The sequence below is a fragment of the Leptodactylus fuscus genome, chromosome 7 (genome assembly GCF_031893055.1).
Source record: "Leptodactylus fuscus isolate aLepFus1 chromosome 7, aLepFus1.hap2, whole genome shotgun sequence".
In the NCBI taxonomy this organism is placed as follows: Eukaryota; Metazoa; Chordata; class Amphibia; order Anura; family Leptodactylidae; genus Leptodactylus; species Leptodactylus fuscus.
This window is the reverse complement of record NC_134271.1, coordinates 1,264,342-1,285,066: the sequence shown is the minus strand read 5'-3', so window position 1 is coordinate 1,285,066 and position 20,725 is coordinate 1,264,342. Positions and strand designations below refer to the sequence as shown.

The 20,725-nt window shown below is 52.4% G+C and overlaps 1 protein-coding gene across 2 annotated transcripts in view; it reads right to left on the bottom strand.

The window, feature by feature from the left end:
• The window catches only part of ARFGAP2 (ARF GTPase activating protein 2), a 49,845-nt gene that overhangs the window by 7,811 nt on the left and 21,309 nt on the right, over window positions 1-20,725 (bottom strand). The window contains exons 2-14 of one of the 2 annotated variants that reach the window (XM_075280740.1): window positions 6,497-6,615; window positions 6,006-6,078; window positions 5,788-5,919; window positions 5,519-5,599; window positions 4,874-4,979; window positions 4,738-4,794; window positions 3,608-3,652; window positions 3,095-3,147; window positions 2,883-3,019; window positions 1,299-1,430; window positions 842-967; window positions 573-710; window positions 201-324 (exon numbers count right to left, since the gene is read on the bottom strand). In XM_075280740.1, the coding sequence (XP_075136841.1) occupies window positions 201-324; window positions 573-710; window positions 842-967; window positions 1,299-1,430; window positions 2,883-3,019; window positions 3,095-3,147; window positions 3,608-3,652; window positions 4,738-4,794; window positions 4,874-4,979; window positions 5,519-5,599; window positions 5,788-5,919; window positions 6,006-6,078; window positions 6,497-6,615 (1,323 nt within the window). The remainder of the gene's footprint in view (window positions 1-200; window positions 325-572; window positions 711-841; window positions 968-1,298; window positions 1,431-2,882; window positions 3,020-3,094; window positions 3,148-3,607; window positions 3,653-4,737; window positions 4,795-4,873; window positions 4,980-5,518; window positions 5,600-5,787; window positions 5,920-6,005; window positions 6,079-6,496; window positions 6,616-20,725) is intronic. The other variant, XM_075280741.1, reaches the window with a different exon arrangement.

The following is a 20,725-nucleotide window of genomic DNA, read 5'->3' as shown; positions in this document are numbered from 1 at the left end:
CATACACAAGTACACGCACACGTCTCGGCACCACACATATACCTACACAAGTACACGCACACGTCTCGGCATGACGCTTTCTTGCTGTAGATTCCATTCTTATTCAGAATACTGCCATGTGAACACACCCCAAGAGACTGACCGCCATGACAGGGCTTTCACTGCTGCTGTCAGGTCTCGGGGGATGGGCAGGGACTTACCTCTGAATCCTGCTCTCTCCCAAAAAACATGTCTGATGAGATCGCTTTTGCACTGGCGAATTTTATGCGCGCCTCATTGGACTCTGGCGTTGTGGCGCTCTCCGGCTTTCTCCTATTTGCAGGCCTGTGGAGAAACAAAAGGGAGTGAAATCATTCTAATTTAGTCAGGAGCGCCCGACCACCAGAACGGGGGACGCCCGGCCCCAACCACCTGTATGGGGGGCGCTAAAGGGTTTCAACACCCCCTCATTTTCTCTGGGCCCTTTAGCGCCCCCTGTAGGCCTCCAGTGGCCACTTTGAGAAGCCGCGCACACTACACGCTATATACACATGAGCAGTGCCAGGCGCTAACAGCAGGGGGCGATCACTCACCGGTCCCGGGCCGGCTGAATACTGGAGATGGTCACCTCCCGCTCATCCTCAGCCTTCTCTGTAGAGCCCCAGGTTGAGACTTCAGTTTCCCATCGTGGGCTAAAGCCTTCCCCTAGTGAGAACGGATTATCTTTATATCTAAGGAGAGAAGAACAATTCGGACGTCTGGAACTTGTCGTCATTTCTTCCTTACACATCTGACTCAGAGCCTGCGGAAGTCAAGATGGCCACAATGGAAACTTTACTACAAGCCACAAAGTGAAACCTACTTTGGAGGACCAGAGGTAAAGCTGGCGTCTTCCATGAGGTCAAGCTGTGACCGGGAGGATTTCGTAGCGACGGGGGTTTCTTGTTCAATGACGTGCATTTCAGACAGGACAGAATGTGAGATGGAGCTGCGCAAAACAGACAAAGGGTTAATGGCAAATCCGACAAAGCTGCAGAACTCCTGTCAGTAAATGGGAACTTCACGTCTTGTCCAAGAACTCTGCCCTGTGTTGTCCCTCTGTTATTCTTCCTGAAAATGAATAACTACACTGACAACCGAAAGTCTCCGACATCATCAGCTTGTCCCATCCGTACACAGGCACCGTAAAGAAAAGGTGAAAGGTAATCCCTAAATAGTGAGGCCCCGCAGCAACCCACAACATAGAAGCGGAGTCCTGTACCGCCTAATGAATCCCCTGTCCCTACACTGGTCTAGTACAGGGAAAGGCATGCACGTACCTGCGGGAAGCCAGGCCCATCCCCAGCCGCTCGGCCTGTTCTCGCTTCTTTCCTTCCAAGGTTTGCAGCTTCTTCTCCTCCTTCTTACGATCTATCTGGAGCTCCTGGTAAGCCAACCTCATGGAGGAGACGCTGCAAAGAGAGAGGAAGCAGAAACGTGTACACCTTGCCACACATTGGCGGGCGACAGGACGGGCACACACGGGCAGGCGACAGGACGGACACAGGCAGGCGACAGGACAGGCACGGACACAGGCAGGCGACAGGACGGGCACAGGCAGGCGACAGGACGGGCACAGGCAGGCGACAGGACGGGCACGGACACAGGCAGGCGACAGGACGGGCACAGACACAGGCAGGCGACAGGACGGGCACAGACACAGGCAGGCGACAGGACGGGCACAGACACAGGCAGGCGACAGGACGGGCACAGACACAGGCAGGCGACAGGACGGGCACAGACACAGGCAGGCGACAGGACGGGCACGGACACAGGCAGGCGACAGGACGGGCACATATAGGCAGGCGACAGGACGGGCACATATAGGCAGGCGACAGGACGGGCGCGGACACAGGCAGGCGACAGGACGGGCACAGGCAGGCGACAGGACGGGCACAGGCAGGCGACAGGACGGGCACGGACACAGGCAGGCGACAGGACGGGCACAGACACAGGCAGGCGACAGGACGGGCACAGACACAGGCAGGCGACAGGACGGGCACAGACACAGGCAGGCGACAGGACGGGCACAGACACAGGCAGGCGACAGGACGGGCACAGACACAGGCAGGCGACAGGACGGGCACGGACACAGGCAGGCGACAGGACGGGCGCGGACACAGGCAGGCGACAGGACGGGCGCGGACACAGGCAGGCGACAGGACGGGCGCGGACACAGGCAGGCGACAGGACGGGCGCGGACACAGGCAGGCGACAGGACGGGCGCGGACACAGGCAGGCGACAGGACGGGCACAGGCAGGCGACAGGACGGGCACAGGCAGGCGACAGGACGGGCACAGGCAGGCGACAGGACGGGCACGGACACAGGCAGGCGACAGGACGGGCGCGGACACAGGCAGGCGACAGGACGGGCGCGGACACAGGCAGGCGACAGGACGGGCGCGGACACAGGCAGGCGACAGGACGGGCGCGGACACAGGCAGGCGACAGGACGGGCGCGGACACAGGCAGGCGACAGGACGGGCGCGGACACAGGCAGGCGACAGGACGGGCGCGGACACAGGCAGGCGACAGGACGGGCGCGGACACAGGCAGGCGACAGGACGGGCGCGGACACAGGCAGGCGACAGGACGGGCGCGGACACAGGCAGGCGACAGGACGGGCGCGGACACAGGCAGGCGACAGGACGGGCGCGGACACAGGCAGGCGACAGGACGGGCGCGGACACAGGCAGGCGACAGGACGGGCGCGGACACAGGCAGGCGACAGGACGGGCGCGGACACAGGCAGGCGACAGGACGGGCGCGGACACAGGCAGGCGACAGGACGGGCGCGGACACAGGCAGGCGACAGGACGGGCGCGGACACAGGCAGGCAACAGGACGGGCACAAGCTACTTACAGCGACTCCTCGGCCTCCTTCAGCAGCTCCGCCGCCTGTTGCTCCCGCAGCTTCTCGGCCACCTGCGCCTTCTTCTCAATCTCACTGAAGCTTTGACTGCTCACTTTTTGGGCACCAAGGCCCTTCTTAGCCCCAAGCTGTATAAGAAAGAGGTATGAGGAGGGGGGCGGCGACGCTACTGACCCCCACCCCGGCTCCCTAGCGCTACTTACCCCTTTCTTGGCCGCTGCAGGTTTCTTCTTCCCGATTAGAGACGGTTTCACCTCTATAAGAAAGCAGCAAAGATGTCAGAGGGCTGTAAGGTAAAGGCTGTGGGGTTAGTGGGGGGGCAGAGCAGGGACCCCCAGGCCACACATCAGATTTGGTTAGTACTGCAGGACCCCACCTCAGAGGCCCCGTGTGCCAAACAGCAGCAAGATGGGAAACTTGGAGCAGCGACTAAAACTGGAGAGAAATCCAAGGAAATCCAAGTCACCAATGTAAAGCGAGTACAGTCCGGAGCCAGCGTGCAGGCCGAGGCTCAGGGCAGGGGTCCTCCTAACCCCCCAATGACATCAGTAAGGGGAGGACGGCACTCGCATGTCATTACAGTGTTACTGGAGCACGTTCTGCTATGACATCACCCCCCCTCGGCGTGCACACTACGTCACATACATGTAGCCTCAGACATCTGGAAGAGAACACACTACATGCCAAGCACACAGCAGCCAGAGCCAGCCGGTCACCTGTGCCTGGGGAGGGGTCCTGAACACAAAGGCACATGGCCAGGTCTGAAGAAGAGAGGAACGACAACTCAGCAGATGAACGCAACACAAGGAGTCTATCAGAGCAGCCATCTTTATCCAAATCATCAAGAACGGAGCTCTGACAACCTGACACCCCTCTGCAGGCATCAGTCAGGGCAAGTCTCTAATTAATGGGACCCTCGGGAGACCTCCCCCATCACTAAAACACCGGTCATAGGTCTCCTGATCCTCCTCACAGGGCAGTGCAGGGGGAGGGGGAAGACATGTGCAGGGGGATGTGGGCAGATGTGCAGGGGGATGTGGGCAGATGTGCAGGGGGATGTGGGCAGATGTGCTGTGGGGGGGAGGTGTGCAGGGGGAGCAGACATGTGCAAGGGGGTGGGGGTATGTGTGTGGGATGGGGGAGAGATGTGCTGTGGGGGGGATGGTGGGCAGACGTGCAGTGGGGAGGGGGGAGAGATGAGCTGTGGGGGGGGGGGAGGTGTGCAGGGGGAGCAGACATGTGCAAGGGGGTGGGGGTACGTGTGTGGGATGGGGGAGAGATGTGCTGTGTGGGGGGGGGGACGGTGGGCAGACGTGCAGTGGGGAGGGGGGGGGGAGGTGTGCAGGGGGAGCAGACATGTGCAAGGGGGTGGGGGTACGTGTGTGGGATGGGGGAGAGATGTGCTGTGGGGGGGATGGTGGGCAGACGTGCAGTGGGGAGGGGGGAGAGATGAGCTGTGGGGGGGGGGAGGTGTGCAGGGGGGCAGACATGTGTAAGGGGGTGGGGGTACGTGTGTGGGATGGGGGAGAGGCGTGGGGAGGGGGGGTGCAGGGGAGCAGACATGTGTAAGGGGGTGGGGGTACGTGTGTGGGATGGGGGAGAGGCGTGGGGAGGGGGGGTGCAGGGGAGCAGACATGTGTAAGGGGGTGGGGGTACGTGCGTGGGATGGGGGAGAGATGAGCTGGGGGGGGGGGGAGGTGTGCAGGGTGACTCCATACACAGTCTATGTGGTTGATGGAAACAGACAAGGCCTAATCTCCGCTGTCTCTATCAGACTGACACAAGATCAATGTCCCCCCCAAACCTCCCCACTAGACAGGGGGGGGGGGGTGACTGGACCACCTACCTATTGTAGCTTTGGGTGACGTGCTCAGATTGTCAACACTGGGCCCGGACTCTGCACCTGCAAGAAGCGACAGGTAAGTGATGAAGAGGACGATGGAAAACCTAATAGAGCAAGTGGCGGGGGAGGGGGCACTCACAGGGGGGCTCGGGGCCGGCAGGGGCACTGGCAGGAGGTCTTCCTGTGATCGGGGTGGTCTCTGCTACTTGATCTATGGCAGTTGTTGCCTCCCAGGAGTTGGATGACTGGAATGTAAAGCAGCCGTAATACAGAGCAATGACTATATACATATATACACTATGACTATATACACTATATACACATATACACTATATGACTATATACACTATGACTATATACATGTATACACTATGACTATATACACATATACACTATATGACTATATACACTATGACTATATACATGTATACACTATGACTATATACACTATATACACATATACACTATATGACTATATACACTATGACTATATACATGTATACACTATGACTATATACACTATAAGACTATATACACTGTATGACTATATACACTGTATGACTATATACACTATATATATATATATATATATATACACACACTCTATATAAGGAAGGGCTCCTATATACACTATGACTATATACACTATATACATATATACACTATATGACTATATACACTATATAAGGAAGGGCTCCTATATACACTATGACTATATACACTATATACATATATACACTATATAAGGAAGGGCTCCTATATACCAGCACGAGCCGGGACCTACCTGGGTCAGCTCAGCAAAGAAGTCAGACTCTTTCTTCTCTGGAGAATTCACAAGAGGACAATTCATCCCGTCGACCCAAAGCTGCCGCAAAAACAGATGAAAAAGCAAAAAAAATGTGAAAAAGTGAAGCAGTAAAATGTAGACAACGATAAAGTGCGAAGCTTCCAAGGAGGGGCCGGCACAGACTCCCCACCCCCCACCGCACCGGGGTCTGGAGCAGATTGATGGCCTATTCTCAGTATGTAGGCCGCCCCTTTAAGAGCACTCACTTCGGTGCCGTGTTTGGCCATGGCTGCGCCGGCCAGTTGTCGGATCTTCTCTCGGTACATGTGCGCGCTGCGGCTGTTGTACTTGGCGTTGGTGTCGCTGGTGCTGCAGCCGTGCTGGTGGAAGAAAGCGTTCTGCAGAGAGGACACACGAGACAGGTTACACAGGCGGCGCACAGGACACAACGTGGCGAGACGTCACTAATGACAGGGACACTCACGGCATTGGCGTTCCCTCCGACCTGCATACACCTCAGCTGGAACCAGCTCCAGTTAGAATCCAGCTCAGTGGACCTGACAACGAAACAACCCCCCCCCCCCATTAATATCAGCGGTAAGACCGGGACACAGACGTCACATGGCAGGAGAGACTGCAGCCCTGCCCAGACACCTTACAATAACAGCGCCCCACTGGCCACAGGTCTTGTGTGGTATTACAGCTACTTCTGTGTCACCTCTCCACAGTATATGGGGGGGGGGGGGGGGGGCACAAGTCCGACCACTGGGGAACAAACAACAGGACTCCTCTGACACAAGTGCTTGGAGTGACAGCCGAGCATGCACAGCACTGCTCTAGTCATGTGGAATACTTGTACACCGGCTGTCTGCTAGGGGTCTCAGAGCATGACCCCCTCCCCCTGCTAGGACCTGCGGCCTCCTTCATGTACAGACAAGTGGGAGGAGTCTGGAGCTTCCTGCAGCATGGACTCACCTGATGAAGCTGAGGTGGACCCCCAGAGACCGGTGGATGCCCGAGCAGTCAATGCAGAGGAAGACCCCATAAGGAATACTGGCCCAGCTCGGGTTCTTGGCTCCACAGTCAAAGCAGGACTGAAAGAAACAGACGGGAAGGGTTAACGTGGCCGAAACGGAGCCGAAACCGCCCCAGCAGAGGATCCTGGAAACGCCAAGGAGAACCTGTCATCAGCCCGTCATGGAGAGTGCATGTGTATAGGAGGGAGTGACCGTCACCATACACATCGGGAGCGGGCCGCAATCATCTATTGTGTACAGACACCTTATAGGGACTATCCAGGGACTACTCAAAATCTGAGTCACATGATCAGAACCAGAGCTGATCCCCCTCCTCACCCCATAGGGGGGGCTTCACTATTATAATGATCGATCCCTGCCAGCCCCGGTCAGTCTATTCTCTTCTCACCAAAGACAACACATGCATGCTCGGCCGAAAGGAGAGAGTGTATATGGAGGGGTGGAATGGAATAGCCGAAACCTGTCTATATGGAAAGTCCAGACACCGACATCGTAAGACCTCCCGCCTGCTCCATCATCTATCCTAACCAGTAGTGACCAGTGTATACAGAAGATAAGACCTCCCGCCTGCTCCATCATCTATCCTAACCAGTAGTGACCGGTGTATACAGAAGATAAGACCTCCCGCCTGCTCCATCATCTATCCTAACCAGCAGTGACCGGTGTATACAGAAGATAAGACCTCCCGCCTGCTCCATCATCTATCCTAACCAGTACTGCCCGGTGTATACAGAAGATAAGACCTCCCGCCTGCTCCATCATCTATCCTAACCAGCAGTGACCGGTGTATACAGAAGATAAGACCTCCCGCCTGCTCCATCATCTATCCTGACCAGCAGTGACCGGTGTATACAGAAGATAAGACCTCCCGCCTGCTCCATCATCTATCCTAACCAGCAGTGACCGGTGTATACAGAAGATAAGACCTCCCGCCTGCTCCATCATCTATCCTAACCAGCAGTGACCGGTGTATACAGAAGATAAGACCTCCCGCCTGCTCCATCATCTATCCTAACCAGCAGTGACCGGTGTATACAGAAGATAAGACCTCCCGCCTGCTCCATCATCTATCCTAACCAGTACTGCCCGGTGTATACAGAAGATAAGACCTCCCGCCTGCTCCATCATCTATCCTAACCAGTACTGCCCGGTGTATACAGAAGATAAGACCTCCCGCCTGCTCCATCATCTATCCTAACCAGCAGTGACCGATGTATACAGAAGATAAGACCTCCCGCCTGCTGCATCATCTATCCTAACCAGCAGTGACCAGTGTATACAGAAGATAAGACCTCCCACCTGCTCCATCATCTATCCTAACCAGTAGTGACCGGTGTACAGAAGATAAGACCTCCCGCCTGCTCCATCATCTATCCTAACCAGTAGTGACCGGTGTATACAGAAGATAAGACCTCCCGCCTGCTCCATCATCTATCCTAACCAGTAGTGACCGGTGTATACAGAAGATAAGACCTCCCGCCTGCTCCATCATCTATCCTAACCAGTACTGCCCGGGGTATACAGAAGATAAGACCTCCCGCCTGCTCCATCATCTATCCTAACCAGTACTGCCCGGTGTATACAGAAGATAAGACCTCCCGCCTGCTCCATCATCTATCCTAACCAGTAGTGACCGGTGTACAGAAGATAAGACCTCCCGCCTGCTCCATCATCTATCCTAACCAGCAGTGACCGGTGTATACAGAAGATAAGATCTCCCGCCTGCTCCATCATCTATCCTAACCAGTAGTGACCGGTGTATACAGAAGATAAGACCTCCCGCCTGCTCCATCATCTATCCTAACCAGTACTGCCCGGTGTATACAGAAGATAAGACCTCCCGCCTGCTCCATCATCTATCCTAACCAGTACTGCCCGGTGTATACAGAAGATAAGACCTCCCGCCTGCTCCATCATCTATCCTAACCAGCAGTGACCGATGTATACAGAAGATAAGACCTCCCGCCTGCTCCATCATCTATCCTAACCAGTAGTGACCAGTGTATACAGAAGATAAGACCTCCCACCTGCTCCATCATCTATCCTAACCAGTAGTGACCGGTGTACAGAAGATAAGACCTCCCGCCTGCTCCATCATCTATCCTAACCAGTAGTGACCAGTGTATACAGAAGATAAGACCTCCCGCCTGCTCCATCATCTATCCTAACCAGTACTGCCCGGTGTATACAGAAGATAAGACCTCCCGCCTGCTCCATCATCTATCCTAACCAGTAGTGACCAGTGTATACAGAAGATAAGACCTCCCGCCTGCTCCATCATCTATCCTAACCAGTAGTGACCGGTGTATACAGAAGATAAGACCTCCCGCCTGCTCCATCATCTATCCTAACCAGTAGTGACCAGTGTATACAGAAGATAAGACCTCCCGCCTGCTCCATCATCTATCCTAACCAGTAGTGACCAGTGTATACAGAAGATAAGACCTCCCGCCTGCTCCATCATCTATCCTAACCAGTAGTGACCAGTGTATAAAGAAGATAAGACCTCCCGCCTGCTCCATCATCTATCCTAACCAGTAGTGACTGGTGTATACAGAAGATAAGACCTCCCGCCTGCTCCATCATCTATCCTAACCAGTACTGCCCGGTGTACAGAAGATAAGACCTCCCGCCTGCTCCATCATCTATCCTAACCAGTACTGCCCGGTGTATACAGAAGATAAGACCTCCCGCCTGCTCCATCATCTATCCTAACCAGTACTGCCCGGTGTACAGAAGATAAGACCTCCCGCCTGCTCCATCATCTATCCTAACCAGTAGTGACCGGTGTATACAGAAGATAAGACCTCCCGCCTGCTCCATCATCTATCCTAACCAGTACTGCCCGGTGTACAGAAGATAAGACCTCCCGCCTGCTCCATCATCTATCCTAACCAGTAGTGACCAGTGTATACAGAAGATAAGACCTCCCGCCTGCTCCATCATCTATCCTAACCAGTAGTGACCAGTGTATACAGAAGATAAGACCTCCCGCCTGCTCCATCATCTATCCTAACCAGTACTGCCCGGTGTACAGAAGATAAGACCTCCCGCCTGCTCCATCATCTATCCTAACCAGTAGTGACCGGTGTATACAGAAGATAAGACCTCCCGCCTGCTCCATCATCTATCCTAACCAGTACTGCCCGGTGTATACAGAAGATAAGACCTCCCGCCTGCTCCATCATCTATCCTAACCAGCAGTGACCGGTGTATACAGAAGATAAGACCTCCCGTCTGCTCCATCATCTATCCTAACCAGTACTGCCCGGTGTACAGAAGATAAGACCTCCCGCCTGCTCCATCATCTATCCTAACCAGTAGTGACCGGTGTATACAGAAGATAAGACCTCCCGCCTGCTTCATCATCTATCCTAACCAGTACTGCCCGGTGTGTACAGAAGATAAGACCTCCCGCCTGCTCCATCATCTATCCTAACCAGTAGTGACCGGTGTATACAGAAGATAAGACCTCCCGCCTGCTCCATCATCTATCCTAACCAGTACTGCCCGGTGTATACAGAAGATAAGACCTCCCGCCTGCTCCATCATCTATCCTAACCAGTAGTGACCGGTGTACAGAAGATAAGACCTCCCGCCTGCTCCATCATCTATCCTAACCAGTACTGCCCGGTGTATACAGAAGATAAGACCTCCCGCCTGCTCCATCATCTATCCTAACCAGTAGTGACCGGTGTATACAGAAGATAAGACCTCCCGCCTGCTCCATCATCTATCCTAACCAGTACTGCCCGGTGTGTACAGAAGATAAGACCTCCCGCCTGCTCCATCATCTATCCTAACCAGTAGTGACCGGTGTATACAGAAGATAAGACCTCCCGCCTGCTCCATCATCTATCCTGACCAGTACTGCCCGGTGTATACAGAAGATAAGACCTCCCGCCTGCTCCATCATCTATCCTAACCAGTAGTGACCGGTGTACAGAAGATAAGACCTCCCGCCTGCTCCATCATCTATCCTAACCAGTACTGCCCGGTGTATACAGAAGATAAGACCTCCCGCCTGCTGCATCATCTATCCTAACCAGTAGTGACCGGTGTACAGAAGATAAGACCTCCCGCCTGCTGCATCATCTATCCTAACCAGTAGTGACCGGTGTACAGAAGATAAGACCTCCCGCCTGCTCCATCATCTATCCTAACCAGTACTGCCCGGTGTATACAGAAGATAAGACCTCCCGCCTGCTGCATCATCTATCCTAACCAGTAGTGACCGGTGTATACAGAAGATAAGACCTCCCGCCTGCTCCATCATCTATCCTAACCAGTAGTGACCGGTGTATACAGAAGATAAGACCTCCCGCCTGCTCCATCATCTATCCTAACCAGTAGTGACCAGTGTATACAGAAGATAAGACCTCCCGCCTGCTCCATCATCTATCCTAACCAGTAGTGACCGGTGTATACAGAAGATAAGACCTCCCGCCTGCTCCATCATCTATCCTAACCAGTACTGCCCGGTGTATACAGAAGATAAGACCTCCCGCCTGCTCCATCATCTATCCTAACCAGTACTGCCCGGTGTATACAGAAGATAAGACCTCCCGCCTGTTCCATCATCTATCCTAACCAGTACTGCCCGGTGTATACAGAAGATAAGACCTCCCGCCTGCTCCATCATCTATCCTAACCAGTAGTGACCGGTGTACAGAAGATAAGACCTCCCGCCTGCTCCATCATCTATCCTAACCAGTAGTGACCGGTGTACAGAAGATAAGACCTCCCGCCTGCTCCATCATCTATCCTAACCAGTACTGCCCGGTGTACAGAAGATAAGACCTCCCGCCTGCTGCATCATCTATCCTGACCAGTACTGCCCGGTGTATACAGAAGATAAGACCTCCCGTCTGCTCCATCATCTATCCTAACCAGTACTGCCCGGTGTACAGAAGATAAGACCTCCCGCCTGCTCCATCATCTATCCTAACCAGTAGTGACCAGTGTATACAGAAGATAAGACCTCCCGCCTGCTCCATCATCTATCCTAACCAGCAGTGACTGGTGTACAGAAGATAAGACCTCCCGCCTGCTCCATCATCTATCCTAACCAGTACTGCCCGGTGTGTACAGAAGATAAGACCTCCCGCCTGCTCCATCATCTATCCTAACCAGTAGTGACCGGTGTATACAGAAGATAAGACCTCCCGCCTGCTCCATCATCTATCCTAACCAGTACTGCCCGGTGTATACAGAAGATAAGACCTCCCGCCTGCTCCATCATCTATCCTGACCAGTACTGCCCGGTGTATACAGAAGATAAGACCTCCCGCCTGCTCCATCATCTATCCTAACCAGTAGTGACCGGTGTACAGAAGATAAGACCTCCCGTCTGATCCATCATCTATCCTAACCAGTACTGCCCGGTGTATACAGAAGATAAGACCTCCCGCCTGTTCCATCATCTATCCTAACCAGTACTGCCCGGTGTATACAGAAGATAAGACCTCCTGCCTGCTCCATCATCTATCCTAACCAGTAGTGACCGGTGTACAGAAGATAAGACCTCCCGCCTGCTCCATCATCTATCCTAACCAGTAGTGACCGGTGTACAGAAGATAAGACCTCCCGCCTGCTCCATCATCTATCCTAACCAGTACTGCCCGGTGTACAGAAGATAAGACCTCCCGCCTGCTCCATCATCTATCCTAACCAGTAGTGACCAGTGTATACAGAAGATAAGACCTCCCGCCTGCTCCATCATCTATCCTAACCAGTACTGCCCGGTGTATACAGAAGATAAGACCTCCCGCCTGCTCCATCATCTATCCTAACCAGCAGTGACCGGTGTATACAGAAGATAAGACCTCCCGCCTGCTCCATCATCTATCCTAACCAGTACTGCCCGGTGTATACAGAAGATAAGACCTCCCGCCTGCTGCATCATCTATCCTAACCAGTAGTGACCGGTGTACAGAAGATAAGACCTCCCGCCTGCTCCATCATCTATCCTAACCAGTAGTGACCGGTGTATACAGAAGATAAGACCTCCCGCCTGCTCCATCATCTATCCTAACCAGTAGTGACCGGTGTATACAGAAGATAAGACCTCCCGCCTGCTCCATCATCTATCCTAACCAGTAGTGACCGGTGTATACAGAAGATAAGACCTCCCGCCTGCTCCATCATCTATCCTAACCAGTAGTGACCAGTGTATACAGAAGATAAGACCTCCCACCTGCTCCATCATCTATCCTAACCAGTAGTGACCGGTGTACAGAAGATAAGACCTCCCGCCTGCTCCATCATCTATCCTAACCAGTAGTGACCAGTGTATACAGAAGATAAGACCTCCCGCCTGCTCCATCATCTATCCTAACCAGTACTGCCCGGTGTATACAGAAGATAAGACCTCCCGCCTGCTCCATCATCTATCCTAACCAGTAGTGACCAGTGTATACAGAAGATAAGACCTCCCGCCTGCTCCATCATCTATCCTAACCAGTAGTGACCGGTGTATACAGAAGATAAGACCTCCCGCCTGCTCCATCATCTATCCTAACCAGTACTGCCCGGTGTATACAGAAGATAAGACCTCCCGCCTGCTCCATCATCTATCCTAACCAGCAGTGACCGGTGTATACAGAAGATAAGACCTCCCGCCTGCTCCATCATCTATCCTAACCAGTACTGCCCGGTGTATACAGAAGATAAGACCTCCCGCCTGCTCCATCATCTATCCTAACCAGTACTGCCCGGTGTATACAGAAGATAAGACCTCCCGCCTGCTCCATCATCTATCCTAACCAGCAGTGACCGATGTATACAGAAGATAAGACCTCCCGCCTGCTCCATCATCTATCCTAACCAGTAGTGACCAGTGTATACAGAAGATAAGACCTCCCACCTGCTCCATCATCTATCCTAACCAGTAGTGACCGGTGTACAGAAGATAAGACCTCCCGCCTGCTCCATCATCTATCCTAACCAGTAGTGACCAGTGTATACAGAAGATAAGACCTCCCGCCTGCTCCATCATCTATCCTAACCAGTACTGCCCGGTGTATACAGAAGATAAGACCTCCCGCCTGCTCCATCATCTATCCTAACCAGTAGTGACCAGTGTATACAGAAGATAAGACCTCCCGCCTGCTCCATCATCTATCCTAACCAGTAGTGACCGGTGTATACAGAAGATAAGACCTCCCGCCTGCTCCATCATCTATCCTAACCAGTAGTGACCAGTGTATACAGAAGATAAGACCTCCCGCCTGCTCCATCATCTATCCTAACCAGTAGTGACCAGTGTATACAGAAGATAAGACCTCCCGCCTGCTCCATCATCTATCCTAACCAGTAGTGACCAGTGTATAAAGAAGATAAGACCTCCCGCCTGCTCCATCATCTATCCTAACCAGTAGTGACTGGTGTATACAGAAGATAAGACCTCCCGCCTGCTCCATCATCTATCCTAACCAGTACTGCCCGGTGTACAGAAGATAAGACCTCCCGCCTGCTCCATCATCTATCCTAACCAGTAGTGACCGGTGTATACAGAAGATAAGACCTCCCGCCTGCTCCATCATCTATCCTAACCAGTACTGCCCGGTGTACAGAAGATAAGACCTCCCGCCTGCTCCATCATCTATCCTAACCAGTAGTGACCAGTGTATACAGAAGATAAGACCTCCCGCCTGCTCCATCATCTATCCTAACCAGTAGTGACCAGTGTATACAGAAGATAAGACCTCCCGCCTGCTCCATCATCTATCCTAACCAGTACTGCCCGGTGTACAGAAGATAAGACCTCCCGCCTGCTCCATCATCTATCCTAACCAGTAGTGACCGGTGTATACAGAAGATAAGACCTCCCGCCTGCTCCATCATCTATCCTAACCAGTACTGCCCGGTGTATACAGAAGATAAGACCTCCCGCCTGCTCCATCATCTATCCTAACCAGCAGTGACCGGTGTATACAGAAGATAAGACCTCCCGTCTGCTCCATCATCTATCCTAACCAGTACTGCCCGGTGTACAGAAGATAAGACCTCCCGCCTGCTCCATCATCTATCCTAACCAGTAGTGACCAGTGTATACAGAAGATAAGACCTCCCGCCTGCTCCATCATCTATCCTAACCAGTAGTGACCAGTGTATACAGAAGATAAGACCTCCCACCTGCTCCATCATCTATCCTAACCAGTAGTGACCGGTGTACAGAAGATAAGACCTCCCGCCTGCTCCATCATCTATCCTAACCAGTAGTGACCGGTGTATACAGAAGATAAGACCTCCCGCCTGCTCCATCATCTATCCTAACCAGTACTGCCCGGTGTACAGAAGATAAGACCTCCCGCCTGCTCCATCATCTATCCTAACCAGTACTGCCCGGTGTATACAGAAGATAAGACCTCCCGCCTGCTCCATCATCTATCCTAACCAGTAGTGACCAGTGTATACAGAAGATAAGACCTCCCGCCTGCTCCATCATCTATCCTAACCAGTAGTGACCGGTGTATACAGAAGATAAGACCTCCCGCCTGCTCCATCATCTATCCTAACCAGTAGTGACCAGTGTATACAGAAGATAAGACCTCCCGCCTGCTCCATCATCTATCCTAACCAGTAGTGACCAGTGTATACAGAAGATAAGACCTCCCGCCTGCTCCATCATCTATCCTAACCAGTAGTGACCAGTGTATAAAGAAGATAAGACCTCCCGCCTGCTCCATCATCTATCCTAACCAGTAGTGACTGGTGTATACAGAAGATAAGACCTCCCGCCTGCTCCATCATCTATCCTAACCAGTACTGCCCGGTGTACAGAAGATAAGACCTCCCGCCTGCTCCATCATCTATCCTAACCAGTAGTGACCGGTGTATACAGAAGATAAGACCTCCCGCCTGCTCCATCATCTATCCTAACCAGTACTGCCCGGTGTACAGAAGATAAGACCTCCCGCCTGCTCCATCATCTATCCTAACCAGTAGTGACCAGTGTATACAGAAGATAAGACCTCCCGCCTGCTCCATCATCTATCCTAACCAGTAGTGACCAGTGTATACAGAAGATAAGACCTCCCGCCTGCTCCATCATCTATCCTAACCAGTACTGCCCGGTGTACAGAAGATAAGACCTCCCGCCTGCTCCATCATCTATCCTAACCAGTAGTGACCGGTGTATACAGAAGATAAGACCTCCCGCCTGCTCCATCATCTATCCTAACCAGTACTGCCCGGTGTATACAGAAGATAAGACCTCCCGCCTGCTCCATCATCTATCCTAACCAGCAGTGACCGGTGTATACAGAAGATAAGACCTCCCGTCTGCTCCATCATCTATCCTAACCAGTACTGCCCGGTGTACAGAAGATAAGACCTCCCGCCTGCTCCATCATCTATCCTAACCAGTAGTGACCGGTGTATACAGAAGATAAGACCTCCCGCCTGCTTCATCATCTATCCTAACCAGTACTGCCCGGTGTGTACAGAAGATAAGACCTCCCGCCTGCTCCATCATCTATCCTAACCAGTAGTGACCGGTGTATACAGAAGATAAGACCTCCCGCCTGCTCCATCATCTATCCTAACCAGTACTGCCCGGTGTATACAGAAGATAAGACCTCCCGCCTGCTCCATCATCTATCCTAACCAGTAGTGACCGGTGTACAGAAGATAAGACCTCCCGCCTGCTCCATCATCTATCCTAACCAGCAGTGACCGGTGTATACAGAAGATAAGACCTCCCGCCTGCTCCATCATCTATCCTAACCAGTAGTGACCGGTGTATACAGAAGATAAGACCTCCCGCCTGCTCCATCATCTATCCTAACCAGTACTGCCCGGTGTGTACAGAAGATAAGACCTCCCGCCTGCTCCATCATCTATCCTAACCAGTAGTGACCGGTGTATACAGAAGATAAGACCTCCCGCCTGCTCCATCATCTATCCTGACCAGTACTGCCCGGTGTATACAGAAGATAAGACCTCCCGCCTGCTCCATCATCTATCCTAACCAGTAGTGACCGGTGTACAGAAGATAAGACCTCCCGCCTGCTGCATCATCTATCCTAACCAGTAGTGACCGGTGTACAGAAGATAAGACCTCCCGCCTGCTCCATCATCTATCCTAACCAGCAGTGACCGATGTATACAGAAGATAAGACCTCCCGCCTGCTCCATCATCTATCCTAACCAGTAGTGACCAGTGTATACAGAAGATAAGACCTCCCACCTGCTCCATCATCTATCCTAACCAGTAGTGACCGGTGTACAGAAGATAAGACCTCCCGCCTGCTCCATCATCTATCCTAACCAGTAGTGACCAGTGTATACAGAAGATAAGACCTCCCGCCTGCTCCATCATCTATCCTAACCAGTACTGCCCGGTGTATACAGAAGATAAGACCTCCCGCCTGCTCCATCATCTATCCTAACCAGTAGTGACCAGTGTATACAGAAGATAAGACCTCCCGCCTGCTCCATCATCTATCCTAACCAGTAGTGACCAGTGTATAAAGAAGATAAGACCTCCCGCCTGCTCCATCATCTATCCTAACCAGTAGTGACTGGTGTATACAGAAGATAAGACCTCCCGCCTGCTCCATCATCTATCCTAACCAGTACTGCCCGGTGTACAGAAGATAAGACCTCCCGCCTGCTCCATCATCTATCCTAACCAGTACTGCCCGGTGTATACAGAAGATAAGACCTCCCGCCTGCTCCATCATCTATCCTAACCAGTACTGCCCGGTGTACAGAAGATAAGACCTCCCGCCTGCTCCATCATCTATCCTAACCAGTAGTGACCGGTGTATACAGAAGATAAGACCTCCCGCCTGCTCCATCATCTATCCTAACCAGTACTGCCCGGTGTACAGAAGATAAGACCTCCCGCCTGCTCCATCATCTATCCTAACCAGTAGTGACCAGTGTATACAGAAGATAAGACCTCCCGCCTGCTCCATCATCTATCCTAACCAGTAGTGACCAGTGTATACAGAAGATAAGACCTCCCGCCTGCTCCATCATCTATCCTAACCAGTACTGCCCGGTGTACAGAAGATAAGACCTCCCGCCTGCTCCATCATCTATCCTAACCAGTAGTGACCGGTGTATACAGAAGATAAGACCTCCCGCCTGCTCCATCATCTATCCTAACCAGTACTGCCCGGTGTATACAGAAGATAAGACCTCCCGCCTGCTCCATCATCTATCCTAACCAGCAGTGACCGGTGTATACAGAAGATAAGACCTCCCGTCTGCTCCATCATCTATCCTAACCAGTACTGCCCGGTGTACAGAAGATAAGACCTCCCGCCTGCTCCATCATCTATCCTAACCAGTAGTGACCGGTGTATACAGAAGATAAGACCTCCCGCCTGCTTCATCATCTATCCTAACCAGTACTGCCCGGTGTGTACAGAAGATAAGACCTCCCGCCTGCTCCATCATCTATCCTAACCAGTAGTGACCGGTGTATACAGAAGATAAGACCTCCCGCCTGCTCCATCATCTATCCTAACCAGTACTGCCCGGTGTATACAGAAGATAAGACCTCCCGCCTGCTCCATCATCTATCCTAACCAGTAGTGACCGGTGTACAGAAGATAAGACCTCCCGCCTGCTCCATCATCTATCCTAACCAGTACTGCCCGGTGTATACAGAAGATAAGACCTCCCGCCTGCTCCATCATCTATCCTAACCAGTAGTGACCGGTGTATACAGAAGATAAGACCTCCCGCCTGCTCCATCATCTATCCTAACCAGTACTGCCCGGTGTGTACAGAAGATAAGACCTCCCGCCTGCTCCATCATCTATCCTAACCAGTAGTGACCGGTGTATACAGAAGATAAGACCTCCCGCCTGCTCCATCATCTATCCTGACCAGTACTGCCCGGTGTATACAGAAGATAAGACCTCCCGCCTGCTCCATCATCTATCCTAACCAGTAGTGACCGGTGTACAGAAGATAAGACCTCCCGCCTGCTCCATCATCTATCCTAACCAGTACTGCCCGGTGTATACAGAAGATAAGACCTCCCGCCTGCTGCATCATCTATCCTAACCAGTAGTGACCGGTGTACAGAAGATAAGACCTCCCGCCTGCTGCATCATCTATCCTAACCAGTAGTGACCGGTGTACAGAAGATAAGACCTCCCGCCTGCTCCATCATCTATCCTAACCAGTACTGCCCGGTGTATACAGAAGATAAGACCTCCCGCCTGCTGCATCATCTATCCTAACCAGTAGTGACCGGTGTATACAGAAGATAAGACCTCCCGCCTGCTCCATCATCTATCCTAACCAGTAGTGACCGGTGTATACAGAAGATAAGACCTCCCGCCTGCTCCATCATCTATCCTAACCAGTAGTGACCAGTGTATACAGAAGATAAGACCTCCCGCCTGCTCCATCATCTATCCTAACCAGTAGTGACCGGTGTATACAGAAGATAAGACCTCCCGCCTGCTCCATCATCTATCCTAACCAGTACTGCCCGGTGTATACAGAAGATAAGACCTCCCGCCTGCTCCATCATCTATCCTAACCAGTACTGCCCGGTGTATACAGAAGATAAGACCTCCCGCCTGTTCCATCATCTATCCTAACCAGTACTGCCCGGTGTATACAGAAGATAAGACCTCCCGCCTGCTCCATCATCTATCCTAACCAGTAGTGACCGGTGTACAGAAGATAAGACCTCCCGCCTGCTCCATCATCTATCCTAACCAGTAGTGACCGGTGTACAGAAGATAAGACCTCCCGCCTGCTCCATCATCTATCCTAACCAGTACTGCCCGGTGTACAGAAGATAAGACCTCCCGCCTGCTGCATCATCTATCCTGACCAGTACTGCCCGGTGTATACAGAAGATAAGACCTCCCGTCTGCTCCATCATCTATCCTAACCAGTACTGCCCGGTGTACAGAAGATAAGACCTCCCGCCTGCTCCATCATCTATCCTAACCAGTAGTGACCAGTGTATACAGAAGATAAGACCTCCCGCCTGCTCCATCATCTATCCTAACCAGCAGTGACTGGTGTACAGAAGATAAGACCTCCCGCCTGCTCCATCATCTATCCTAACCAGTACTGCCCGGTGTGTACAGAAGATAAGACCTCCCGCCTGCTCCATCATCTATCCTAACCAGTAGTGACCGGTGTATACAGAAGATAAGACCTCCCGCCTGCTCCATCATCTATCCTAACCAGTACTGCCCGGTGTATACAGAAGATAAGACCTCCCGCCTGCTCCATCATCTATCCTGACCAGTACTGCCCGGTGTATACAGAAGATAAGACCTCCCGCCTGCTCCATCATCTATCCTAACCAGTAGTGACCGGTGTACAGAAGATAAGACCTCCCGTCTGATCCATCATCTATCCTAACCAGTACTGCCCGGTGTATACAGAAGATAAGACCTCCCGCCTGCTCCATCATCTATCCTAACCAGTACTGCCCGGTGTATACAGAAGATAAGACCTCCCGCCTGTTCCATCATCTATCCTAACCAGTACTGCCCGGTGTATACAGAAGATAAGACCTCCCGCCTGCTCCATCATCTATCCTAACCAGTAGTGACCGGTGTACAGAAGATAAGACCTCCCGCCTGCTCCATCATCTATCCTAACCAGTAGTGACCGGTGTACAGAAGATAAGACCTCCCGCCTGCTCCATCATCTATCCTAACCAGTACTGCCCGGTGTACAGAAGATAAGACCTCCCGCCTGCTCCATCATCTATCCTAACCAGTAGTGACCAGTGTATACAGAAGATAAGACCTCCCGCCTGCTCCATCATCTATCCTAACCAGTACTGCCCGGTGTATACAGAAGATAAGACCTCCCGCCTGCTCCATCATCTATCCTAACCAGCAGTGACCGGTGTATACAGAAGATAAGACCTCCCGCCTGCTCCATCATCTATCCTAACCAGTACTGCCCGGTGTATACAGAAGATAAGACCTCCCGCCTGCTGCATCATCTATCCTAACCAGTAGTGACCGGTGTACAGAAGATAAGACCTCCCGCCTGCTCCATCATCTATCCTAACCAGTAGTGACCGGTGTATACAGAAGATAAGACCTCCCGCCTGCTCCATCATCTATCCTAACCAGTAGTGACCGGTGTATACAGAAGATAAGACCTCCCGCCTGCTCCATCATCTATCCTAACCAGTAGTGACCGGTGTATACAGAAGATA